The sequence below is a fragment of the Melanerpes formicivorus genome, unplaced genomic scaffold (assembly GCF_026170545.1).
Source record: "Melanerpes formicivorus ecotype bairdi unplaced genomic scaffold, bMelFor1.0.p_v2 SCAF_8, whole genome shotgun sequence".
NCBI lineage: Eukaryota > Metazoa > Chordata > Aves > Piciformes > Picidae > Melanerpes > Melanerpes formicivorus.
Genome location: NW_027142360.1, coordinates 12,837,436 through 12,862,807, shown reverse-complemented (window position 1 = coordinate 12,862,807; position 25,372 = coordinate 12,837,436). Strand labels below are relative to the sequence as shown.

Below are 25,372 nucleotides of genomic sequence, written 5' to 3'. Positions count from 1 at the left end.
ATGAGTCACTGTATATAAAACGCATGTTTCCCTAAGGTACATAACTGAAGAATGGGGACAACAATTTGTCACTGTGGATTCAAAGTCTCCAGTAAGAGTATTTTTTTTTTCTTAAAATTTGGTTTTAATGTATTTGTTTTATCTTGAACTTGTTTTATCTTTGGAGACAATTCTATACATTCAGGTCTTGGCGTGGATGTCTGTTTGCATTTGTGGACCTGCTTTCAGAGTCCTTGAAATTTTTCAGTGCCTGTGAAAAAAATCCTGAGGCTCCTCGTCTTCCTTATATAGCCAAATGCCTAGCTTGTCATTGGTCCTTGCCACTGTGTCTTTAGAAAGCTCTTGTGTGCCATGTAACAGTGATTTTTCTCCATTTGCATGACTTCTGTTGCCCTTGTGAACTTGGAGCTTGGCATGTTTCTTCATTCAACTTTTATGTGACACATTCCTTTTGTTTCTGTTTAAATGTTGTATGTCTTTCTCTTTCTTTCTTCCACTCTCTCCTCTGTCTTTTTCCTTGTCTGTCCACACTGTGTGCTGCCTTTCTCCTGGCCACTCATTTCCTGCTGCCAATAGTATCCATAAAGTGCAGTCTGCTGACCTGAGGAGAGTCTCAGCTCCCCCTGATTCCTTCACTGTGTGAGTATCTGGCTTTTTTCTACTTAAATAGAGCCATAGTGTTTTGCTGCTACCATGTGTGTCATTCAGCCAGCAGACAATGCAGTAAAATCCAGTGACAACTGGGATACAGGAGCTCAGGTGGCAACATGGCAGGTGCAGGGCAGTGGCCTCATCAGCAAAGGCATGGTTCCACAGCACCCAAGTAAGGTGAGCAGGTGTGTCTGGTGATGGTCACCAGGTTCAGCAAAGAGTCCAGCTTGCCAGACAAAGCCAAAGCAACAGGCAGGTCTGAAGTTAAGTGCCAGTCATAGAAGAAAGTGATCCTTACCCTCTGCTAAGCATTGGTGAGTTGCTATCTGGAGTACTGGATCCAGTTCTAGGCTCTCCAGTGTGAAGTGACATTGAGAGTGTCCAGTAAAGGGTGACAAAGATCATTAAGGTGACTCCCTTGTATGAGGAGAGGCTGAGAGTACTGGGACTATTTAGCCTGGATTTCATCAATGCCTATAGGTATCTCAAGGAAGGATACAAAAACAACACGGACAGACTCTCTTCAGCAGTGTCCAATTAAGTAATGGACACAACATAAACCACAGGAGGTTCTCTCTGATGATCAGGAAAAATGCTTTGCTCTAACAATGACTGAGCATTGGCACAAGTTGTCAAGAGAGATTGTGGAATCTCCATCTTAGTGATACTCAAAAGCTGCCTAGACGTTGTTCTTGGCAACCTGCTCTAGGTGGCCCTCTTTGAGCAGTGTATGCAGCTGATGGCCTCCAGAGATCTCTTCCAACGTCAAACTTTCGTGATTCTATGACATTTCCAAAAGCTGCATGTTCCTCATTGTTATTTTGCAAGCAAGGAAAGATTTACAAATCAGTGTGCCTTATACCTGGGTCGTATTCGCTGTACACTGCTGTGGAGCAGAAATTAATAAACCAACTTATCTCACCAATTCAGTATCTAAGCGAGCTTGTAGAAAAAAAAGTTGAGATAAGCCTTATTGCTTAAACAGAACATTAAGCTGTGTATCTGGGAGAATGGGTATTGTTTCCAAGTTGAGGCATATCCCTTAGAAAATGACCTCCAAGTTTTGATACAGTTCATTTGAATGTCCCACTCAATATCAGATGTCAGGATAAGGCAGGAACAGAGCTCCAAACTAATTTGTGAGTCAAAGATGTTCTGTATCTTAAAAATCTGTAAAAATAGATTAAACATGCTGCTGCATCAGGGCTGCCTATTAATATGTCTAATAAATTAAAACAGGAACACATGAGATATTAGGGAAATTTGATATGGATTATGATGACTCTGAAATTCAAGTGCTCCTTTTTTTTAGCAATGGGTAGAGCCTGCCTTAGATAAATTTCAGGTTTTCTGCATTCAGGATATTCATGGGAATTTGGGACAGCCACAGTTAGCAGTCACATATGGTCTTTGTTGCAGAAGCAGTACAACCACAATTCTACAGTGTTATCCATTTTAAGTGCTTATACAAGGTGCATAAGCAAATATAAATGTTGTATTTTTAATTGAGGCTCTTAAAAGGAAGCTGAAGACTTGTGTTTTCCTTCCAGCTGGCTGTTCAGAGATGAGAAGGATACACATGTGAGAATATTGTGTGACTGATGCAAAGGAATCCTACAGAATAATTAAAATTTGAAAAATAAAACATCATGGACTTGCATAGCTCCTACCATTCTTTTACAAGCACAGTAAACATTGTGCATATGCTATGATTATTTCTTTTTATTACAAAAGCCACATAAATGAATACACACTTACCACTTTATTGGTAAGTAGTTGGCTCTTTTTTTTCATAGAGTTTACAGAGTAATTGTTGCAGCAGAGTATGCATATAAAACATCTCTGAATAGCAAGGGAGCAACAGGAAATAAATTTTGCTTTTAGAGATGCAAATGCAAAAGAGAATCAGCTTTCTTAGGGGGACTATAGGTGTTGTCTATAGGAGAAGAGTCTAATTAAGAACAGTAGAAGACAATGTGTAAGAGAGAAAGTATTGGAGAATCTGCCACGTTTGGAAGTATAAAGTTTGAGAGAGCTACAGCTAGCATGGGGAAGGAGTCTGACAGCGAAGCCCAGGATTCTACCTGGCACTTTGTCAGGTGTTTGAGTGTGTGTCTGCATAGCCTTTATAAACAAAACACTCAAGCACTTACTAAAGCAAGTGTGAAATAGTTGGCCATTGGAATGAGCTGCCCAGGGAGGTGGTGGAGTCACCATCACTGGAGGTGTTTAAGAAGAGTCTGGATGGAGCACTTGGTGTCATGGTTTAGTTGATTAGTGTTGGATGATAGGTTGGACTTGATCTCAAAGGTCTTTTCCAACCCAGTTTATTCTATTCTATAAGTGAAAAAGGGTTTAGTACAGTTGGGTTAACCTGGCTTATCTGTGTAACACTCACCAAATGGAAGGAAAAAAATAAAATGTGGCGCTAATATTTTTAGGGGTATTTTTTTTAGGTAAAGAGCTTAGCAAGAGCTTTGCCTTAAAACAGCAGTGGACTTTTGTGAAGCACTGAAGTTTGTCCATCAGAAGAGACTGGATGATTGTATTGTATTGTGGCAGTTTTTATGTTTTAAGGAGATAAATGCTGTCAAAATTACACTTTCTTCATGCATCATTTCCAAGCTTTGCCAGTGTGATCTCAAAAGTAAGATAAGTTTATTTTTCTCCTCTGATTGTTGCTGGTTTGTGTTTGGTGGTGTGGTGTTCTGGGTGTTTGTTTTGTTCTTTTATTTTTTTTTTTCAGTTGGAACTTTTAGATGATTTTTCCTGTTTATTTCTTTTCCATGACAAAGTTAATTCATTAATCCATCGTTGCAAACATGTCCCAGAGGAGTGTGGTTGTGTGTATTTGGGTTTTGTTTGTTTCTTTTCCCCTAAAGTTCATTTTTTACATGGGAAGTGAAGTGGAAGCTTTCCTTTTCCATTTACTGAATCATATGAAGATCTGTATGTGTAGTCAGGTGTGGGCTGTATTGTGAAAGCTCTGTCAGACATTTGTCACTGGATTCTGTAGAGCTGTTGGACTAGTTATTATTTTTATCCATTCTCTGTGGACACAAGGTATAAGAAGTGGTTCAGAGGGCTCATAAATAATTGATACAGGGGCTAGAGCATGTATAATTTTAAGTCTGTCTTCCCAGCTGAACCAACCTGGTGGCATGGCCACCAGGCAGAAATGTTATCAGGTTGCTGTGCAGCAGTGCCAGGCTTGGGCAGAACCTGGTTTGCTCTGCCTGTTTTCTTTCCTGAGTGACTGGAGGCAGGAGCCTGTTTCTTACGAATCCAGCTGTGCTCCAAGTGAGCTGGCTGGCATCCTCTCACCTGTCATGGGATGATTAATAGAGGTGAGAGGAGGAAGTGTCAGCTTCACAAAACGCTGAGTGTGTTTTCTTGGTGAATAGAAGTAGATCACATTCTGCTGGTAACCTCAGAATAGGTGTGTCTGGACTTGGACCACAAATGATGGAATTAAAGATATTTTAAAAAAAGAAATAATAAAAATAAGGAAGCTCTTCTCATCTTCTCTCTCTCTTTTTTAACCTGTCAAACCCCTGTAGTTATAGACTTTGTTATGTTTTAGGTTTTTCGTGGGGTGGTGGAAGTGTTGATAATAACATTTCTAAAATACCCAAAATGCAATAGCTGAGGCATAGAAGGGTAAAAATAAAAAGGCATACATTTTTTGGTAAGCAGATTGATGGGTAGTGTTAAAAATCACTTCACCCTATAAACAGTTTATCTAGCATGATGCTGGTTGTTGAAGACTTACCACTGTAAAAAGAGTGGTTCTGATTCTGCTGTGTAACCTATAGTACCGTGAGATAGATAACTTCTCACAGAACACTAGATTTTAAAATCATAAAAATAAAATTACTTATTTACATTAATGAATTTCTAGAAGTTTTACAAATTTCCAGAAAGCCTGCCCTTTTCCTTACAATGGGAATTATTCAATAACTGAGTAATCATAAAATCATAGAATGCTTTGGGTTGGAAAGGCCTTCCAAAGGCCATCTAGTCCAAACCCCTTGCAGTGAGCAGGGCCATCTTCCACTAGATCAGCTTGCTCAGAGCCTTGTTGAGCCTGACCTTGAATATCACCAAGGATGGTGCCTGAATTACCTCCCTGGGAAATCTGTTCCAGTGTTTCACCATCCTCATGATAAAGAACTTGTTTCTGACATCCAATCTAAATCTAGTCTTCTCTAATTTCAAACCATTGCCACTCATCCTATCACTACAGGTCTTCTTGTAGACCCCTTTCAGGTACTGGAAGGCTAGTATTAGGCCTCCCTGGAGCCTTCCCTTCTCTGGGCTAAACAACCCCAGCTTCCTCATCCTGCCCTGGCAGGAGAAATATAATTGCCTGCATTCATGTGGAAAAGCCACATGCATTTTCTCTGATAATAAGTAATGCATTTTCCTTGTACTGTTCAGCCACTTAGCAGCTAAAAAGGGGAAGAAAAGAATCCTTTGTTACTGAAATTGAATATCATTTTTTATGTGAGTGGAAAAATTTTGAGAGGACCTCCTAATATTTCTGTAGAATCTTTCATAGTTTGTTCTAACTGAAAAATATGCAAGTCTCATTTGGATTGTTGCTTAATAATGCTCTGATTGCTTAATAATGCTCTGAATGTGCAATTCTGGTTCATCAGTTAAAACTAAATACTGTAACTAGCCTATCTATGCTCCTGATTTGAGAAGATTGATCTTTAGGTTTGTGTTTAAATGATACCTTTATAGCTAATGAACATGAGTGAACAGAATGTTTCAGCTGACTTCAATCACTATTTATGGTCCCATGGGGTATATGACCTTTAGGATTTAATTCTGTGGATTGGTGTGTTTGGGGAATGAGGTTGTTAATTAGATGCTTTAGGAGGTAATGGAAGTCATTCATCTGTACCTTTAGATTACTTTTCAATGACTATGTAATATACCATTTTGAAGAATAATAGGGGTAAGAAATTAAAATATTTTAGGTTGAATTGTGGTGAAGCAATCTCCCTGAATATACTTATAAACTGCATGCTGCTCTAACTGGAAAGTTCTTTTTCTTCCTCTCCTTACAGCTGAGCAAGTTGTTTTATAGAGTGTTAAGAAGCATCATTTTTTATTGATATTGTACTAATGTTTGCTTTCAGTGACATTCATCACCCTATTATTAGCTTTTATATGGGCATGCTTAAGTACTTAATCTTTGTGGTTTCTGAATACGCCGAGCTTGAACAAGATAAATTATGCAACTGGTCTAATACTATGGATTACTATACAGTATCTGTGAAGACTGCAGACGTCTTGATAGTGGAAGTAATTTTCTCAGGTGCAAAATACTTGGTGTGGGGCTCATGAGTTCTGTGAGTGAATGAGTTAATTAGTCCTGGTGTCAACTGTCAGTGTGATAGCGTAAGGAATGAATGTTCACATAATGAATTTTAGAGCCAAAGCTATACTGAGTAGGTATTAATGTCAGCCAACAGCTGCATTCTGACAGCGTTTGCAAGTAAAACATAAACCCACTGAACTTCAATGACTGAATAAATGGAGGTTTTTTTGAGTATGTCTGTATATATAGATATTATGTACATATGCATTTAAGTTATATTATCTGTGCCTGGACCTAGCTAGTACATAAAAGCTCTACCTTGTAAAAAGGACCCCTGAGCATTCCTATTTCTGATAATTACTTATTTTGTACAGAAAGATGTGTTTTTCAGTGTTACATTTTTATGAATAATATAGCTAAACTTTTTAAATGGACAAAAGCCCAAACTTTGTTTCTCCAGAGTTGTATGGCTTGGCACACACTGCCTGCTTATGTAGTAGCAGTACTTTGGCTTTATAAAAAGGTGGTGAACAGGAGGGACTAAAAGGAGAACAGGAAATTCTGGTGCTTGGTAGCTGATTACCCTCCCATACCTGGCACGACAGAGCATATCTTGTCCTCCAGTTTCCTGTATCAGGCATGATCTTGTCCTGCCATGCACCAAGGAACAAGAGTGTGTGTAAGGAGAGGGAGTGAAATTGTGAGTGGGAAATATTGAAGACCTCATAGCTGTAGTGAGTTCTGCACAGATACTGCAGAGCTAGAAAAACACATTAAACAGATTAATCTTTTAAGCTGAATGATGCCAGTAGGTTGCTGGGGTAGCAAGAGTGATAGGATCCAAGGAGTGGTTGAAAGACAGGTATCACTCAGGTATCTGCTGTGGTAGATCTAAAAGGACAAATCAAGGGGAAAAAGGAGTTTGTGATCTTCTATTAGGAGTTAAAATTGCAGTTTTCCTCAGGAAGATGCAAAGTTCCTGTACTAAAATATTTTCTTTCAGTTTGGAAGGCAGCGGAGGGTCACAGAGTGGAATGGGAGGGTCTGGACATCATACATGGATGAGCTCTGTAGCAAGGAAAAAATGGAAAAGAGCATGTAGGTGGAGGCTATGGTGTGGCTCTGGCTTGAAGGACAAGCATCCCATGTGCTAGGCTGAGTAACTTGCACAGAAGCATCAGGCTTTGACCAACCGGTTATTTTGAACTGGGGATTGGAAAGGATAGTTTTTATGTAGTTCTTCTTGGGTTCCTCAAAGATTTCCACAGAATAGCACAGATTTGATTTGGTTTTAGGAGAAGCAACAGTTTGAGACAGCTCTTTTGGGTTGTGTATATATATACTTGGCTTAATTCAGCACATAGCGAGGGTGGCTGTTTTTGTAGCATGTTTGAATGTTACAACAGAAATAAATAGCTGAATTCTGCAGCCTTCCTGTGCCTTTTCCTTCTAGCTGAGTTCAAAGAAGTAGAGGTAATTCATAAGCAGTTCCTCACTGACACCTGACAACGTTCCCCAAGTTGCAAACTGTTCAGCTGGAAGGCTGAGCTACCCTCCTCATAATGTGCTGGCAGAAGATTATGGTAAAAGCACCGCAGCTTCTGCCCATGTTGCACTAGTGCATAAAAAGCTTCACTTTTCAGAGCTGTCGATCTGTCATTTTCCTGAATCATAGTACATGCAGTGAATCATTTCTCTTCTCTCCTCAAAGACTATGCAATTAAATTACCATGTTCTGACTTAAATATTTTCTTTTTCTTTTTTTTTTTCTTGCCTAAACCCAAAGTCTCCCACGATTCTAATTTTTGAAACTTGCAGTTTAAAGAAGTAGGAAGGGAACACATAGTCCCTTAGATCATGTTAATTTCACAGTCAGCTATGTGACTTTTAAACTTGTTTGAAAAAGAAAAGAAAGAGAAAACAGTGTCAGAGGCTGTGAGATTATGTTCTTGTTCCACTGTGCACCTTTCCCCTCCATTTATTTGCAGACACCCATCTTCTCTGGGTTGCTAAACCAGCCTTGGAGCCTGCAGTTGGAGATTACTGTTGTTTAGGGCAACATAGTGGCACCTGAGTTACCTCTTCCTGAAGCTGTCTTTGAAATTACCATCCCAGGTGGCAGCTATCAAACTGCAAAAGCTAATCTTGAATATGGGCAATTTATTGATATCTTGGTGTGCTTTGACACAATAGTCCTGGTCAGTCAGCACAGGGAAACATAGGGTTGCCTGTATGCTTCTGTCAGTCTTGCTACCACTGTTAAGCATTCTTCCTGTATCTTAAGTTCATTTTCATCACTAATATAGAAATTTATATTCAGAACATGAGTTCCTTCAGTGCAGTTCCTTCTTACACTCCAGTTTTGGAGTCACCTTCAATTTGGTATCTTTTGTCACTTTTAAAGCAAAGAGTACTTGTGCAAATAGAGGTTTTTTTTCCCAACTGGAACTTGATTTTCGATCTTTATTTTCATCTGTGCAGATGTGCCAGAGCTGTTTATAGCAACAGAGAGAAAGCATGCAGTAAGGTAACACTGAAATAATTGCTAGTTACAGTCCTAGTGGCTCTACCAAGAGATAGCTACAAACCCTGTGCTTTGTTAGATCTACAGTAACTACAGTTTGGCTACAGTATTTTCTAGCCAAAAAGAAAATTGCTCACTTGTTTAAAAAGAAAAAAGAAAGAAACAAGCAATCAAGTTTACAGTTGTGAGATGTGGCTTGTCCTGCACTAACAGTACAAATGCTGTAGGACAAATACCTAAAGTTGAGGCAAAGAAAGAAGCATTTATAACAGTGTACAGCCTTTTACATTTAAAAGGAGGAACGTGTCTTAGGCAATAGTACCACTGGCAACATTCTGTTACTAATTAGCTTAGAACAGAGAAAATAACCTTTTGGTGGAAGCACAGAATGAAGAATGTACTATTAACTTACCCAGGAGCCAGTTCCTATAGGACAGACATTCACTTTCTGCATTATAATACTCAAGTTATCTACCTTTCTTTAAAAGTGAAAAAAGCAAATGTGGCCAAGTTCATTTACTTAGCTTTCAGCTAAACTTACAAAATCAAGTAACAGGTTATGGTAAGGTGGAAGCCAGCATGAAATCAAAACAAAGCTTTTAATGACACTTAAATATACAGATAGGCACCCAGTATGTAGAGAGTTGAGGTATCTAAAGTTGGCTCAGATCTGTAGAAATTATATTCTTATACTGCTGCTTGCTTTTGGAAGTCCTCCTGGGTTGTCCATGTTAGACTCTCTACTTTGGTAATCTAATTCTGTAGCCACAATTCTGTGCCCCATTTCTCAGAACAGAGATTATGAATAAGGATCCTGCAGGAATGAGGGTGGGTATTTTCAAGGGCAAAGGATTGGTTATCCTGAGAGACTTCCCAAGAAAGTATCAGTGTCTTGAATCACAGCCTGGCAGACCTGCTAGCTGTGGTAGGGCCCTAATGATGTACAAAAAGGCAAACTGCAGAGGGGAGGGGCAGCTATATAGAGACTACAAAACTCAGAAAACCTTTTCAATTCCAGACCACACAGCCAGCAAAAGAGATTCTTGATCTTGCCTATCATTTCAGGTGTGATGCCTATATTGTTGTGCAGTGGGTAGTTACAATTTTTAATATATTGATGGGGCTGTGAGCAGCTGACATTTTTGAAGAGGCTTTCTGTTTTTGGCTCTTTCCTTTCCCCTCCCTTCCCCCCCCCCCCCCAAAATATTAAAATCATATCCTGTTTTTGTTTTGCTCTTATGTGGAACATTTTGTCTAAGAAGCTTCCCTCTTTTCTTTTCAGTCCTCATTCCATCCCAGATCGCCTGCGGATCAGAGTGAACAGGATTAATTTGCAAGAATATGAGGGACTACATTATGACAAGGAAAAACTCCGTGAAGCTTGTAAGTTGGAAGAAACCAGGTTGTAGATGCTTTTGGTAGAATATTCTGTATAAACTAAGGAAAAATCCAACCCAAACACCTCAAAAAAAAAACCACCAACACCCACAAACCACCAAACCCAAACCACCACCAAAACCATAAACACAGGGTCAAGCATACATTTGGATGTTATATGGAATTTGTGTTTATCTAGCTGTGCATATGCACAGACATATTCTGCCTATAAAGAGCATATGTAGAGAATTCACATCTTTCCTTGCTTACTGTACCTTCTGCTAGTTGATATTATTTGCTGTAAAATAGGTGCTTTTCACACCTGTTTCATTTATTCATGTATTTGTTTGTTCTAATGGGTTTCTACTAGTGTATGAAATTATTCCAGATTTTATGTTTAGCATCAGATTTTAAACTGAATTGGGGCCCGTGATAAATTTCATATTGAGAATATGTTCTGACCCTGAATGTGATTTATGCACAGGTGCATTTCTCTTGGGAAACAAATTTTGCTTCCCCAGTCCCTTATTCTTTAGCAACCCTCTGTTTTCCACATAAGAGAATAATTACTGTTTTGTTTCCTCATGTAATGGTTAATTGCCATGTTCAGTGGTAAGTCAAAACCAGACACCGGTTGCTTTGGCAACATTAATGATGACAATCCACACTTAAAAATGGAGTTCCTTTCCTTGGTGCCACATGGAGTCATTAATCAATGAGGGACAAAGCTGCTTGTGATAACAATTTAATAGTTTTGTTCATGCATCTGGCTCATTATTCATATTAAATTACAAGCATGAATGTTTGTTGTGCAACAAAGCTTTAGCTCCCTCTGTAATAGATAGTGCTCTGGTAATTAAAGAATGACAATCCTTTTAATTGCTTTGCTTATCTTACTGTTGGAAGATAGTTAAACTGTTTCACTCTCCTCTAGTCCCACTCCTTATTCTCCTAGTTTAGCAGCTCTCCTTCCAACAAAAGAACTGAAATAGCTTAAATTTGAATAGAGTTCTTAACAGCCTTTTCTGAAGTTTCTGTTAGCTGTTTTTGTTCATAAATGCAATCAAAACTTTCATCACTGGACTGAATTTTAAAGGATGAGGATTATGGCTCACTGGAGAAGATTTTTCTTCAAGTTTTAAACTGAGAATTTGACTTTGAGTAGACTTCAGGCCCTACTGCACCCACAGAAACAATTGGTTCATTAGATGGTGCTTCCTGTGATTTCATACTTGAGGAGAGCTATCCTCATCCACCCTCACAATGGATAAATTTTATGTATGTACATTCAGCATATATTATGTAGTCTCTAAGAGCCTTTTGCATCTTCTGACATGAAATATACAACTCTTTATACTGTAACTGCAGTTGTAGATGTGTATTTATGTTATTTGTTACCTGCAAAAAACCATAGTGATAACTTATTTTAAAATGCCACAGAATGATCTAGAACCTCTGAGATATGGTTTTAGATTTCATGTGCATCTGATCACTTGCTGGATGTATACATAAGAGGTTTTCTTTCAAAACAGATTTTTGTCCTTTGAGAGTTAGAATGATTGATTTGGGGCATTTGCAGACCATGTCTGTTTCGAGTTGCTGTGTGGCCATCTTTGTAATATAACATAGCAGGACTGAAGTATTGTCCCCAGACATTTTTCATTCATTTCTTTTTCCTATCTGTCCTTCTTTAGCTGTTTTGGTAATGCTTGTGCATGAATGCTTTTACATTAAAATATGGAAAACCAGATATATTCCCACCACCAAAAGATATCTCACCTTACCCTTTGCAGTCATTAGAAATGTCCTGTGTAAGGACATATAACTTACAGCATACACTGATGATCATCAGCCTACTTCTGTGGACAGAGCTTAAGCATCTCCTATAGGAATTGTCCAGCCTTTATTTTTCGGGAGGCTGCTCTTCAGTTTAGGACTCTGGGTGATGCTGATTACAAGTGAAGAAAATTATGTATGGGAAGAGAAGTACTCTCCAAACACTCAGAAACCAAAACCAAACTGTTTTAAATATTCTAGCCAGCTTCTTGAAATTTGTGAAGTAAAAGATGGAAAATCCCTGCAGGTCACTGAGCATAGACCTCACATAATTTTTTTCCTGTGACTTACTGCAAAATTCTTGCATCTCTCCTGGAAACTGAGGCATATCCAGCCATTGAGCTACATGGTTACGTTAGAGTACTACATAACTCATTTGGTTTTGCTACTCATAAGTTTTTATGAGGGGGAAAAAAGCTGGAAAATCACATAGTTTTCCCTTTGAAGAAGAGTAGATAGCCATTTAAATTCTGTTTCTGACATAAATAATTGCATATATTGTACATATTTTTCTCATGACAGGTCTATGTGTTCCTGTCTGGCTTGTCACATGCTACATACTTACATGAAATAAACATGCTGTATGTCCTCATCAGCAAATAATTTCATGGAGAATTGCCAGTAAAAGTTACCTGGCTAAAGGGGGAGGAGGGAAGTGCTGTGAGTGGCCAACTGATTCTTTGGTTAAAAGAGAGTGACTGGGAGGGGATGGAGAGTGGTAATAAATAAATTTCCGTGGCAGGTGAAGAGGTAAAAATTCTTCAATCTGAATTAAATGCAGATAAGACTTGTGCACTAGTAAATACAAGAGCACTTGTACTGGGCCTTGTTTGTACAAGGCCTGAACATGCAGGTGGGGTTAACATCCTTCAGCGTGGCTGCAGCTCTCAGGTTCATGTGTGTCTCACTGGATGCTTGCAGAAAACTCCGTTTATGTATCTGTCCAGGCTTTGACTGAATACCAGCAACTTAATTGCAGAATAATATACTTAATAGCTATTCCCTAGCCACAAAGATTAAAAACAATTCTACTTCCCCAACTATTTTGAAAACCAAACCAGAATCTCACAGAAATCTGAAAAGGAAAAATAAGACAGTGAAAAATGAGTTACTGCTGAAGGAAAAACAGTGAAGAGGCTGTTATGGGTTTTGCCTGTTACATGTCTCCGTAATAGACTTTTGTAAACTCATTGTAATAATCTGAATCATTTTAAATAACAGTAAATACATTTCACTCCCCTTGTTTGCTTGAAATCCTGATTTGATTCTATGAGCTACTTCACCTAAAATTACACTTCCTGACATATAACAACTCATTACACAAACTGTTCCATGAAGATTAATCTTCACTCTGCTGGAGGTGGACACCTCATTTTGCAAGTACCCTGAGCAATTAAAGCATGTCATTTTTTCCTCTGAAGGGCATGACTGTTCTTCACCCATTCTTTCTGTTGCATTCTACTTCTCTTGTCACTGCAGCTGACATTTAACCGAGATGCTGTTTATGAATTGTCCCTTCCTTCCCTCCCCATGCTCATTCTTTTCTCCTTCATTTTTTATTCTGTCGGTGTCTCAATATTGTCTGTGGGATGATGGATGATGGTACAGAGGGTGCTTAATGATTCTTCAGTGAGGAGGGGGGAATGCTCCATGCACTACTTTAAGAACGGACTGTATGTTGACATTTTAGTTATGCTGTAATATTCTTCACTGCAAATGTAGTCATCTTCTGTAATACCTTTCTATACATACACTTGTCACCCTAGTCACCAGCTTCACCACCTTGTGTCCAATATTACATTACACGGCCATAACAAAACCTATTGTAAATAAGTTGCATCAGTGCTTTCAGGTGGACAGAATTTAATTTTGTCTCTCTTGTATGCACATCTTCTGTGCACTCTTTCTTACTTCCTGTTGTTCTATGAAAGTGGGATCCAAGGCAGCATTGTGGGGAACAATTGTGGTGTGGTTTTTTTAAATAAGAACATGTTTCTGTTTGATGCCCTGTTTTCCCCTTTCTAATGTTTCTCAAATTCCTGGTAATGTAAAATGCAAAAACTACTACTACTCAAGCAACCTAAAAATCAACAGCAAGCACACCAACTATAAACTTGTTACTGATCAAGTGGTCTTTGACCCTTATTAGACTGTCCTGGCAGCACTGTAGTAGATTTGCACCATGACAATGGAGTGGTGAAATAGCTCACCATCAGCAGTAACTGCACTGTTGGTTTTCATGTTTGTGGTGTGGGGTTTTTTTGTTTGTTTGTTTTTAAATAGAACATCAGTTCTTATGACCCTTAACCTGTGGCTTTGTATGCCCCAGCCATGGAGAGCAATCTTAGTTTACTCAATGCCTTATGATTTCTCAATCACTGCATTTCTTAGTTTATCATCTCTTGAGTTCCTTGAGTAACCTTGTGCAGCCATGTTTTGAGTTTATATAAGGTAAACTCTCTATGATCTTGGAAAGCAATGAAATGGGATAATGGCAAAGTATGGATAACACAAAATATTGTGAAATTAGGCTGCAAGATCATCCTGAGGTGAAATAGGTCAGGGAGGCTGCTCTGTGAAATGGTATTTACCTGAACTAGGAAATTCACTCTCTGCAGTACATTACGGATAAGACTTCCTGATTCTGAACTGGAGTTAGATCAGATGAAAGCAGCTCAAATGTTTCTCCACCTGCAGCATAGTTAGGGAACAAAGTGGATAATACATACACAGACAATTGTGACCTACTCTAGGTGTTCCTGCTCCGGCAGGGGGTTGGACTAGATGATTTTTCAGGGGTCCCTTCCAGCCCCTAACTGTACCCAACTGTAATAATGGCAGTATCAGAAATAGCTCTCAGCTTTGTAACAGCTCTGGGTCTCCCACATGGTCTTTTACAGAGACAGCTATTTCTTATCACTTCTTGGGAAAAAATGGCACAATAGGTACAATTTTGAAGAAAGTTTAGTTCCATATGTATAACACTTGAACTCTTTGTTATCTAACAATCCTTCTCTGCAGTGTGTTTGCTTTGTGTGTGTGTGGGAAGTGGGAGGTAGTAGTAACAGTATGTGATGTTAACCTAGAATTCTTGTCTCTCTCTCTAACCAGATGTCTATAATGTGTGTCCTTGCCTTTGATTTCTGTGGGTTATCTGAGGGTTTTGGGGTCATCATAGGAGTTTTTATCAGGTATTCAGAGTAAATAGTCATTTGGGATGTATACATGTACAGAGATGCTGTAGCTTCCTCATACCATGCTCTTACAATAGTTTGAGACACATTGACCTGTAAAGTTCAGGGACATGGCAGGTGAAGTTAATTTGGAGACTATTCCATATGATTTTGAGCAAGTAGCTGAATAAGAAAAGAGCAACACTGAAGACTTGGTATTTATGTCCAGAATATCCACAATGTAAAGGGGAGGGAAGCAGCAAACTTGCTTGGTGGTATGATGAGGGAAACCTGAATTAGCAAATGGAATAAGAACTGGGGAGATTAGCCACTGAAGGAAATGTATTCATGTTGGAGAGCAACTTTGATCTGGGTGGATTTGTGTCAGATAGGTTGTATATCTAATGACACTCTCTTCTCTTCTGCAAAGGATGCACCAATGACTGTTTGTCAGAAGGTCTCTTGGGGGACACGGTGGCTTATCTATAAAAACTCTGCATTAGGCAGCATTACCTACAAACTGTCTAACAAATTTCACTCTGAAAATTAAAACTGAAAATTAAAAACCACTGCCTTACTCTAACAACATTGTATGTGTTGTATAGACGTTTGCTAGTACATGCATTTCTTTGTCACAGTGACTTAAGATCTGAAACTGGAAGGGTTGCTTAAAATCATCCAACAAGATAGAATAGAATTAACCACTGTCTAATCAACTAAACCATGGCACCAAGTGCCTCATCCAGTCTCTTCCTAAATACCTCCAGTGATGGTGACTCCACCACGCCCCCAGGCAGCCCATTCCAACGGCTAATCACTCTTTCTATGAAGAACTTCCTAACATCCAGCCTAAACTTCTCCTGGTGCAGCTTGAGACTGTGTCCTCTTGTTCTGGTGCTGGTTGCCTGGAGAAGAGACCAATCCCCTGATTTGTATCGTAAGAAAATCCTTTTGTATAAACTCAGTTGTATTATAACATACAGGGAGTGCCAAAGAATTTAAATGCCTGAACATTTTAGACCTTATTTGGTCCTTCACATTTCTAATACCAGTGAAAATCCCTCAGGAAAATTACATTCTTGTAACATTTTCAGTAGTGAGGATCCTTTATTTGTTACATTAAACATTTACAGCCTAATGCCTTCTCTCCCCAGACTGCTGAGGTATGTCAGATTCAGAATGAGCTTTCCTAGCATTCACATCCACCTTAATAATCTGTCTTGAGGCTGTTCTGTTTAAAATTTGAGCAGGCTAATCATGGTGTTTAGATCACAAATGAAATCCTTTTCTAACAATAAGTGGGAAGTTAATTGAATTTTGTTTTTCCTTCATGGTGCCATACATAGTATGTTCAGGCTTCTTCCATTTGTGCCCTTAATACTGTTACAGAGGTCTCTAGCTTTAGGTATTCAGCATAATGGACAATTAATAGGTAGAAGATTTATTACTCATTTAGAAGGTCTGCAGCTAATTTCACAAGGATTTAGGAAATAACTATTAGTCTTGCAGTTGGGGTATCAGGATAGCCATACCTACATAACCCTCTTTCTGCTGATACCTGATTTTGGTTAGTGTTGCCAGGACCAAAAACTTTCCACAGTACCAGTTCAGAACATACTGCAAATGTCTCCCTGTCTTATCTCCAGGGGTTTTTGCACTGCTGCTCATCAGTGCAACATTAGAGTATGTATCCACAGATCCCTGGACAAAGTCCTTTTCGTCAATGAGAGAGCACAAAGAAAATGGAAGTTGGATGCAAGTGACCAGAAGAGCAGGTGCCATAGGAGAAAAATGTCTGGCACTTGAATGCTATGGCTTGGCTCACGGTCTGAGACCATCCTTTATTGTTGGCATATTCCCATGTGTGGATATATCCATATATGCACAGAAGCAGACACTGTGTGGGTGTATGGGAAAGTTACTCTGCAGTGCCTGTGCTCTTAATATAAGATTGTCTTCTTGTCTCTCATGTGCATATCTAGTAATCACTGTGTCCCACAACACTGTTCTGTACTGTCCTCATCCTCACCCACACAGAGCTATTCAGAAAAGGTAGCTGTTGTTTTATTCCTGGATGAAAGTGTCCACAATGATATTGAATATCATGCATGTTAACTTTGTCTTTAACTGATCTGTCATAACTTAACTAATTTTGCCTCTATTGCACAGCACTGCCCTATATTTAGAATAAACAAAAATCCCATAGTTTGCATCCAATATCAGTCCTTGAGGATTTGCTTTTGTTTTCAAACAGCAGTTATTGTGAAACACTGAAAACTTTGTCTGTGTGGTTTTATGATAAAAATGAAGGCTGCCAAATGGGTCTTGCAAGAAACCAATAGAACCCCCCCAAACCAACCAATCAATCAAAAAATTAACCAACCAAAAAACCCCAAACAAACTGCAAACAACAGGAAAAAAAAAGACACAAACAAAAAACCCTGTGAAAAAAATCCCAAACATGAAAAATTTTCCAATCATCATTTTAGCATTTGCTGCAGTGTTATGCAGTAAAAGTTTAAAAGGTGTTTTTCAATGAGCATGAGCCATATGGAATGAGATCTGCCTGACACACTTTATTCCTTAGCTAGCCATTGACCCCCAAAACACACTGTAGCTCATACTGATTTAAGATTTCCATGCAGCAAAAGCTGCACATTTCTTGTTAAGGTCAAAGTCATCCAATTCTGCATTGGCCACCAAGAATAGATAGGATATAAATTAATTAAATCTTGGAATCACTACTTTCTCCTTTACTCATTAGAGGAGGCTCATAAATGTCAATGCTAAGCTATCTATTGCACTTTAGTGTTTTCAGACACTTCAGTAGATACCTTTAGAATATCAGATGTTCATAAAGTCCTCCTTCTCCAGGCTGTTGGAAATGTGCACAGTAAAGGATTGCAGTTCTGTGTTAGGTGTGTTGTATAGCTGGGTCAAGACTTTAGTCCCCATTAAGTGCATATATTCCTCCATAAAGGAATTCAATAGCAAAGAGAAAAATGTGTGGTGATGACTTGTGAGGGGCGTGTAGCTCCCTAGTGCTCTGTAGCTATTGGAGGTGTAGTTCTATCTTCTGCAATTCACTTTTTAGTGTTATAACTGCATTTAACAACCACTTCTCAAAGGCCTGTGGAGGGCTCTGCTGAGTTGAAACTGGATACCCATTAAGTACACTCTGCAAAGACCTTGAAGGTCTTGTGTCAGAGCAGGTTAATCAATAACAAACACTAGGCAAGGGAAATCAGTCTGTGACCCAGACCACTAGCAAACCTCACAACCCACCCTCCTTCCACTCACTTGTGTCTCAGGCTCTGTTTTGTAGTAAGAAACCCAGAAGGTCACAATGAACATTGTTCCCTTTTGGCCTTTCTGAAAATGTGTGGCTGGATCAGCATTGCTGTCAGATGTCAGTGTTGCTTCAGGAGAAATACCAGCTCTTCTCTTCTTCCTATCTTTCTGCCTATTCATTCTTTATGTTTGTGTTTCTCACTCCAGCTTTTTTCCCTTGGCTCTGGTTTTCCTGGGTTCATAGCTGTTGTGCTGTTACCTGCTTTCTAAACACGATGCTGGCAGTGTTGGTGAAGTCCCTAGAGTGCTGTGCTTGTCTCTGAGGCTCATAATGATTGGTAATAGTGCTCCCCAACATTCCTTCCTGAAATCACTGTGCATCTCTTTGTGCCTCTGGTCTCAGTGGTCTACAGAAATATGAGACATGTTCCCCCCTATCTTTTTGTGCTGTCATGTTCTCTTATCAGAACAAAGAGCTTCTTGGTAGATAAATATCTTTCCCTGTTACTCAACTTCTCTTGAAAAGTTGTTTGTTCCTGCCTCTGTTTATCCCAAAACTGCCCATGAATTTTACTGCTTGTTATCCAGTTTCTAAAGCTGTTAGTTGATAGTCTGCTCTCTTTTTGGAAGGTCATACAAGGATTTAAGTCAATCACTTTTCTGTTACTTCCCTAAATTTTTTTGCATGTTGTTTGATTAAAGAAAAAAAAAAAAGGGAGGGGAAAAAAAAGAACTTTCAGTGATTCAGTTTTAGAAAATCAGGTAATCAAGAGTATTCACTTGTTTTCTTTTTATTTAATGACATCTTAGGTAACTCTCTTAGTACCTTCTTATGGACTCAGGTATACCTTTTTCTCTTTTGTTCTTTTTCTGGGTGTCTTTTGTGTATCTTTTTGCCTGCAAGAACAGAATGGATATGAAACCCCGAATCCTCTGTTGTTACAAATGCTGCCCTCAGCTGAGGGGAATTATTTATTGTATTTTTACAGGTTCTCTTTTTTTTTTCCCCCTGAGAAAATATGGAGATGTGTCAGTTTTGTGAGTAGATGGAATAACGTCTGGTGTGATTTCAAAGAAGCCTTATATCAAAATAATGTGGTGCTGGATAGTTTTCTCTGAAATCAAGCTATAACTTTCATTGCTTTAAATCATTTTGGTAGACTTTTAAGAGTTCTGAAAATGAAAAATCACTGTCTTATTTCAATGTATAAGAACATCTCCCTAAACTCTTGTGCTGGGCAATGTTCCTTTCTTTGACATTAACAATTGATGCTGACAACAGACAATGAAGTACACAATTTAACTGAATTTGGTTTAGCTTCATTGGTATTAAAGCCAGTTGAAAACCAAAACCTTTGATAGATATAAGAGGGTGAAACTAATGAAGAGTAATGTGTTCCTGCTTTTAATTACTCAAGATTTAGATCCTATTAGCTGTTGTGAGAACACACAAAAAACCAAACACCAAACCACCCAAAACCAAAGTGTGCTGCAAATGTTGTAAAGCTCAAGAGACTTCAATTAAAGTGGTTTTCCTTTGTTTTTGAATTTCCAGCCATTCCCCTAGGAATTATAGTTGTACGAGGAGATTGTGACTTGGAGACCTGTCGTATGTACATTGACCGGCTACAAGAGGTAAGGTTTTTCTGAGTTCAGGTATCATTTGCTCATCTGTATTATCAGTTACGAGTGCAGAGGTCTAATAGTTGCAGCAACCATTGCAATTTTGCAATTTGACTATCACTCAAAACAAAACTTTACAGTTATGGTAATAAAAGCAGGAGTAGCACTGAAATATATTTTCTAAAGGAGAATTCATATTGACTCCTTTTACATGACAATGTGATTGATGTGGACGGGTGCATTTACTTCTCTTAGAATTGGAATGAAATACAAGGTCTTTCCACATATCTTGCTGAAATGACAAATTATTGATTGGAGGGTGTATTCTATAAGGATAAGCCTTGTGGTATTCAAGGAAGTCTAATTATGCAAACGCCATTCTCTAATACTGTCATGGAGTAATCTGAGGCACCAGTAAACAAATACACAGGAATGTATGCTCATGCAGCTAATAATAACATTGCTCTTATTGTGTTGAACATCTTGCCTCACAAGGGTTTATTCTTCCATACAGTCTAAGAATGGAGACTCCAAATGTTCCATTACCTGAAAATTTTGTTTGTACGACTTTAGTGATTAAAAATTAATGGATTTTCATTGATATATTTGTCTTTGTAGTCTTTTACTGATAACCTTTGGTAACATTATTAAGTGTAAGAGCATTACACAGGTTCCTGAATAGGTGTTCCAATTCACATAGAAGCTAGGAACTTCATCCCTCCTATTGAACTGTTCAGTAGCTACTGAATTCCCTGTAGCTTTGAAACTCTGCATGTGTAGCCTGAATATCTGCCTTAGTATTTCACTACAGGCTTTGACTTTTTTCATTTCAGCCAGGATTCCCTTAATTAAATGTTTCTGAGCATTTAGACTTGAGGTGTGTTTATTAAACATAAACCCATATTTCAAGGTGATGCATATTTTAAGTATCCAATGATAGAAAATAACAATGAAATAATAGTGGTGTTCTCAGCAGATTACAAATGTGATCTCATATTGAGCTCAGGTAACTTAAAGGTCACTATTGGTTGGCAATTTGTTGTACAGTCCTGAAGGCCACCCAGCTAAATGTTCTGGCTGAATTACCTGCAGTGGTTGTGGAGGAACTCTGTTTTCAAATATTTTGCAGGGTTTGTGCTACTTTCCTTTGTGTGTTTGATTTGTCTCAGACCCATTTGTTAGGAAAAGAGGTGCCAAGGTTTCCTCCAGTCTGCCAACTTGCACGCCAACTGAGGAACTATGGGGTGTAGGCCAGGCTTCTTAGTAGTCTATGTCATGAGCTAAAACTATCCATCAAACTCTCTATAAAAATCAATTCCAGAACCCTGCTAAGTACCTGTGTTGTTCTGATATGATAGCCCTGATATGAGGACTGGCAGTGGTTTTCTTTAGCAAATTAATTACTCAGAAAAAAAGTAATTAATCACTGGAAAAAAGATTTCCAGACTGTAGAATCTTTTCTTTCACTGTGTTGCAGATATTCTAACTTTGGATAACTTTCATGGAACAAATAGGTCTGTGACATGGTAAAGAGCTACCAAGAATCTCTATGTTTTTTTAAAACTTTTTTTTTTTTCACTAACTGTGTGCAAATCTAAACTTTAAGTGACCTTTTCATGACTATTCTGTGGTATGTGTTTTGTATTTTTAAAACCAGTGAGAAATAGTTGGAAAATTCTCTTTGCCCAAATATTTCAGATAGTAGAACTGCAAACAGCTTGTCTCCTTGTTTGTTTGTGTTTTTCTTCTGTAATTTCTGTGTTTTTCATCTTCTTCCTAGGACCTACAGTCTGTACCTCCTACTACACAAAGAGTTCATTACCAGGTAAGATAAGCTTTCCTTTCAGTATCAGAACAAAAGGAGGCTTAACAATATGAACTGAAATCTCTGCATTTAGATGAATTTCTGATTATCTTTTACCCTCACATACTGGAGGTTTGTTCTGCCTCCCCCTCAGACAGTCCTTTTCCTTGCAGACCTTGATGGAACCAGCTTTAGAATTAGCACAGCATGATGATGCAATGATATTGCAATAGCAATGTTATGCATATTGAAGTATATGAGAGAATGTGTCCTGTAGGAAAATTACAGAAGTAATGTTGTTTCTTTGTCTAAGAAACAGATCATGTTATATTGCATAGCTGTTATAGTAAAATCTATCACTGAGAAAGAGATGTGCTAGCAGGCCTAACCTCTTAATAATTTTGTGCACCATAGACACCTACCTTCAGTTTGACATAACCTTCAGAGTAGTTTTTCAGTTTATCCTAGGCGCATTTGCATCTTGTACATGTGACAAACAGGTTCTAGTTTTAGATGTGTATGTTTAACCCATATCTGGGACTAACCTATAGCAGTTGGTCTGTCTCCTGATGATCCCACCATAGCAGAGAAGGGAAGTCAGGAAAAGGAGCGAAAACCCATGAACTGAGGTGAAAATAGATATAATGAAGCAGCCAAATGTATACTTTATACTGGCATTAGTAGTAAAAATCCTACTCAGCCCAGCAAATGTACAAAGAATCCCACTAAACTGGAAAAGCAGTCCACAAGAAAGGGAGATTGAAGAGGAGCAGAGTCAGGCGGAGCCTGAGCAAAACACTCCCCATCTTCCACAAACTTTCCTTCCCCTTTATATTGAGTATGCTGTTTATGGTCCGGGATACACCTGTGAGCCAGCTGGGGTCAGCTGCCCAGGCCGACTCAAAACTGCTAGTGGCCTGCAGACCATGGCTGGCCTCTCATTCTGTCCCAGAAAAATGAGGCCAGGTGGCTCATTTTACAATTTATACAATTAAGAGTATTGTTCATGGATGCATATTTCTCTCAGTAAACTATTGCACAACAGAGTGCTTAAACTGGGAGTAAACTAACTCAGGGTAACTCTATTGACTCCTGAGCTGATCTGACATTCACACAAAAACTTGACACAAGCCATGGCCAGTTGACAGGGTGCCTAGGATCACAAGAGAAGTTTTTACAGCATTGATAGCCTTTTCCTAGCTATAATAATGTAAGTCATGTTGGGATCAGCAGGAATGAGTTCACAGAAAAAGCGGACAGAGATTCACAACCCATAGCAACTCACTGCAATCAAGCAGCAGATAATTCATTGGGACTTAATGTTCATTTGGGTGATACAGAATTCTGGTTTGGCAAGAATGCCTGTAAATGTGCTTAATGCAGGAAGACTCTATGAGAAAATGCAATTTGGCATGTTTTCCTGGAGTTGCCTTCTTCATGCCAGTTCATGATTTGTTTCTGCATTTCCCTGTCCAATTTTAACCTCATATTTTTGACATTTGTTGTCAATCATTGCCCTGGAACTGAGTTTTAGAGCAGAGTTAGTGTCTAGTGAATTGGGTAATAGAACAGCATGTATTATTCTGTTCTACTCATTACAAATTAACCCAAGTGGCTGCCGACTGCTCCATGCCTAGGAAACTGCCTGAGGCAAAAAAACTAAATCTGCATGTATGCGGAGGTCCAAAAGGGAGTATGGAATGTCAGAAATCAGCCCCATACTGCTTTAACCTCTGCAGTTCTAGCAGCATGCAAATTAATTGCCTAACCATCTTCTCTCATGCATATCGGTGTGAAATCCCTAACATTCTCTCAATTATTTATGATGCTACATTTGAATGCCCCCCACTCCTCCTCTGTGTTTTGTCTTTAGTACTTGCTCATCCTGGATTCCTCAAACAGTGGTTTATTCTCACTAGGTCATTTCTACAAACTGTCTTTTTAGGTTCATTTGAGAGTTGCTCCATGTTTGTTAGTATTCCTCTACACATTACAGAAAAGGGGGAAAAAAAGCAGATAAAGGGCATGAATAAGGTGCTTGAGTTGATGAAACTGTCTTCTTGCCTCACTAATAAGATGTCATGGGTACTTTTAGGTCTTATAAATACAGTTCTCTTGTGTGATTCCTCTGCAGCTCAAAACCCAGAGTCAGCAGAAACATTAGCAAGGCCAGGTGCAGATGAGAAATGATGCCTGAGTTGTTCCTCACTCTGTTTTGTTTGTCTTATGAGTTTAATACTCATAAAATACAATTTTCAATAACCTGAGACTTCCCAAACTAGTTCTGTATTTGAACTGTAGTGAAGTCTTGGAAGGAGCATATCACACCATATACTATTTGTGACCTGAATTTACATTTATCAGCGTTATCCCTCTCTTAATTTACCCAGCATTAGGTACTCTGCTAGGTCTATGAATTTTTATTAATTTCTCCTTTATGTATCATCTACTGTTTTAGGATGCACTGTTATCTTTGGATGTTTTCTTTCTTTTGTCCTTTATATCCCAGTCCTTACCCTTTTACAAAAGGGCTAAATATTGAGACACGTAAAGCTTTGTGCATGTAGGTGCATAGGCATTAGTGAACCTAGTAGTTCCAAAACCCCTGTACTCTCCCATACAAGCCTCAGTTGTGAGACAAGCAAGCCTAAGCATCCCACAACTCTATAAACCACTATTTGAGAAAGACATAGATGTGTTTTAAATCTGGCTTAAGCCACAGAGATGATATTTGGTCCCCATGTGCATTTCGCTTTCTGGGATGTTGTGATATTGGTGGTCTTCAATGCAGAGAGGTGGGAGACAAAAACTTGTACATGAGAGCAAGGTTTATGGAATCAAGTAAAATCTGTGATTCTAAATATGAGAGAGAATTAGGGCTAGTTCATTTTCATCAGGTTGGCTATAGATGCAGATATTGTGCATCAAAAGATAAGTATGTTGTTTTGGTTTGGTTTTGTTTTACTCAAGCAAAGTCTGTAAGTTGCTGCAGTAACATTTCAGATGAGATCTGTTGCTAGAATTGTAGTCAAACTTTGGGGCACTGTGGAGACAACAGATGAGTTGCCTGGAGCCATCTTTGCTTTTCTGTCCCACATAACCAGAAAGGAAAGGCAATAATAAATGATTTCAGTCAGAAGCTAATAAGATGAATCCTGCAAAAGCTGTCATGATGCCAGATGTAATTAATAACATTTTGTAGCAGCATCATGCCAAGCACTGATACACATTCATCTGGCTGAGAAATGAATGTCCATCAAAATGCAAAATTCTAATCATCATCAGAGCTGCTTGAAAAATAACATACAGTGCATGCAAGCTCCCTAGAGTCAGAGGACATAGTCTCAGGCTGCACCAGGGGAGGTTTAGGTTGGATGTTAGGAAGAAGTTCTATACAGAGAAACTGATTACCCATTGGAATGGGCTGCCTGAGGAGGTGGTGGGGTCACCATCATTGGAGGTGTTCAGGAGGAGACTTGATGGGGTGCTTGGTGCCATGGGTTAGTTGTGTAGGTGGGTTGGATTGATTGATGGGTTGGACGTGATGATCTTGAAGGTCTCTTCCAACCTGGATTATTATTATTATTGTTGTTGTTGTTATTATTATTATTATTATCATCATTGAATGCACTAGGCTGCAAGGGATCTTTAGATGTTACCTAGTCCAACCCCCCCCTGCAGTAAGCAGGGACATCTTAAGCTAGATCACCCTAATGACCAGGAAGCTGGAGAAACTAAGAACTTGTGTATATCTGAAAAGC

The 25,372-nt window shown here is 38.8% G+C and overlaps 1 protein-coding gene across 7 annotated transcripts in view; it reads left to right on the top strand.

Annotated features, from left to right (window-relative positions):
- DGKI (diacylglycerol kinase iota) overlaps positions 1 to 25,372 on the top strand; it is a 207,621-nt gene that overhangs the window by 127,187 nt on the left and 55,062 nt on the right. For 4 of the 7 annotated variants that reach the window (XM_068142168.1, XM_068142174.1, XM_068142169.1 and 1 more), the window contains 3 exons: positions 9,790 to 9,890; positions 19,740 to 19,819; positions 21,588 to 21,632. In XM_068142168.1, coding sequence (XP_067998269.1) covers positions 9,790 to 9,890; positions 19,740 to 19,819; positions 21,588 to 21,632 — 226 coding nt within the window. Of the gene's footprint in view, positions 1 to 576; positions 640 to 9,789; positions 9,891 to 19,739; positions 19,820 to 21,587; positions 21,633 to 25,372 lie in introns of all 7 variants that reach the window. The other 3 variants (XM_068142173.1, XM_068142171.1, XM_068142170.1) reach the window with 1 other exon arrangement.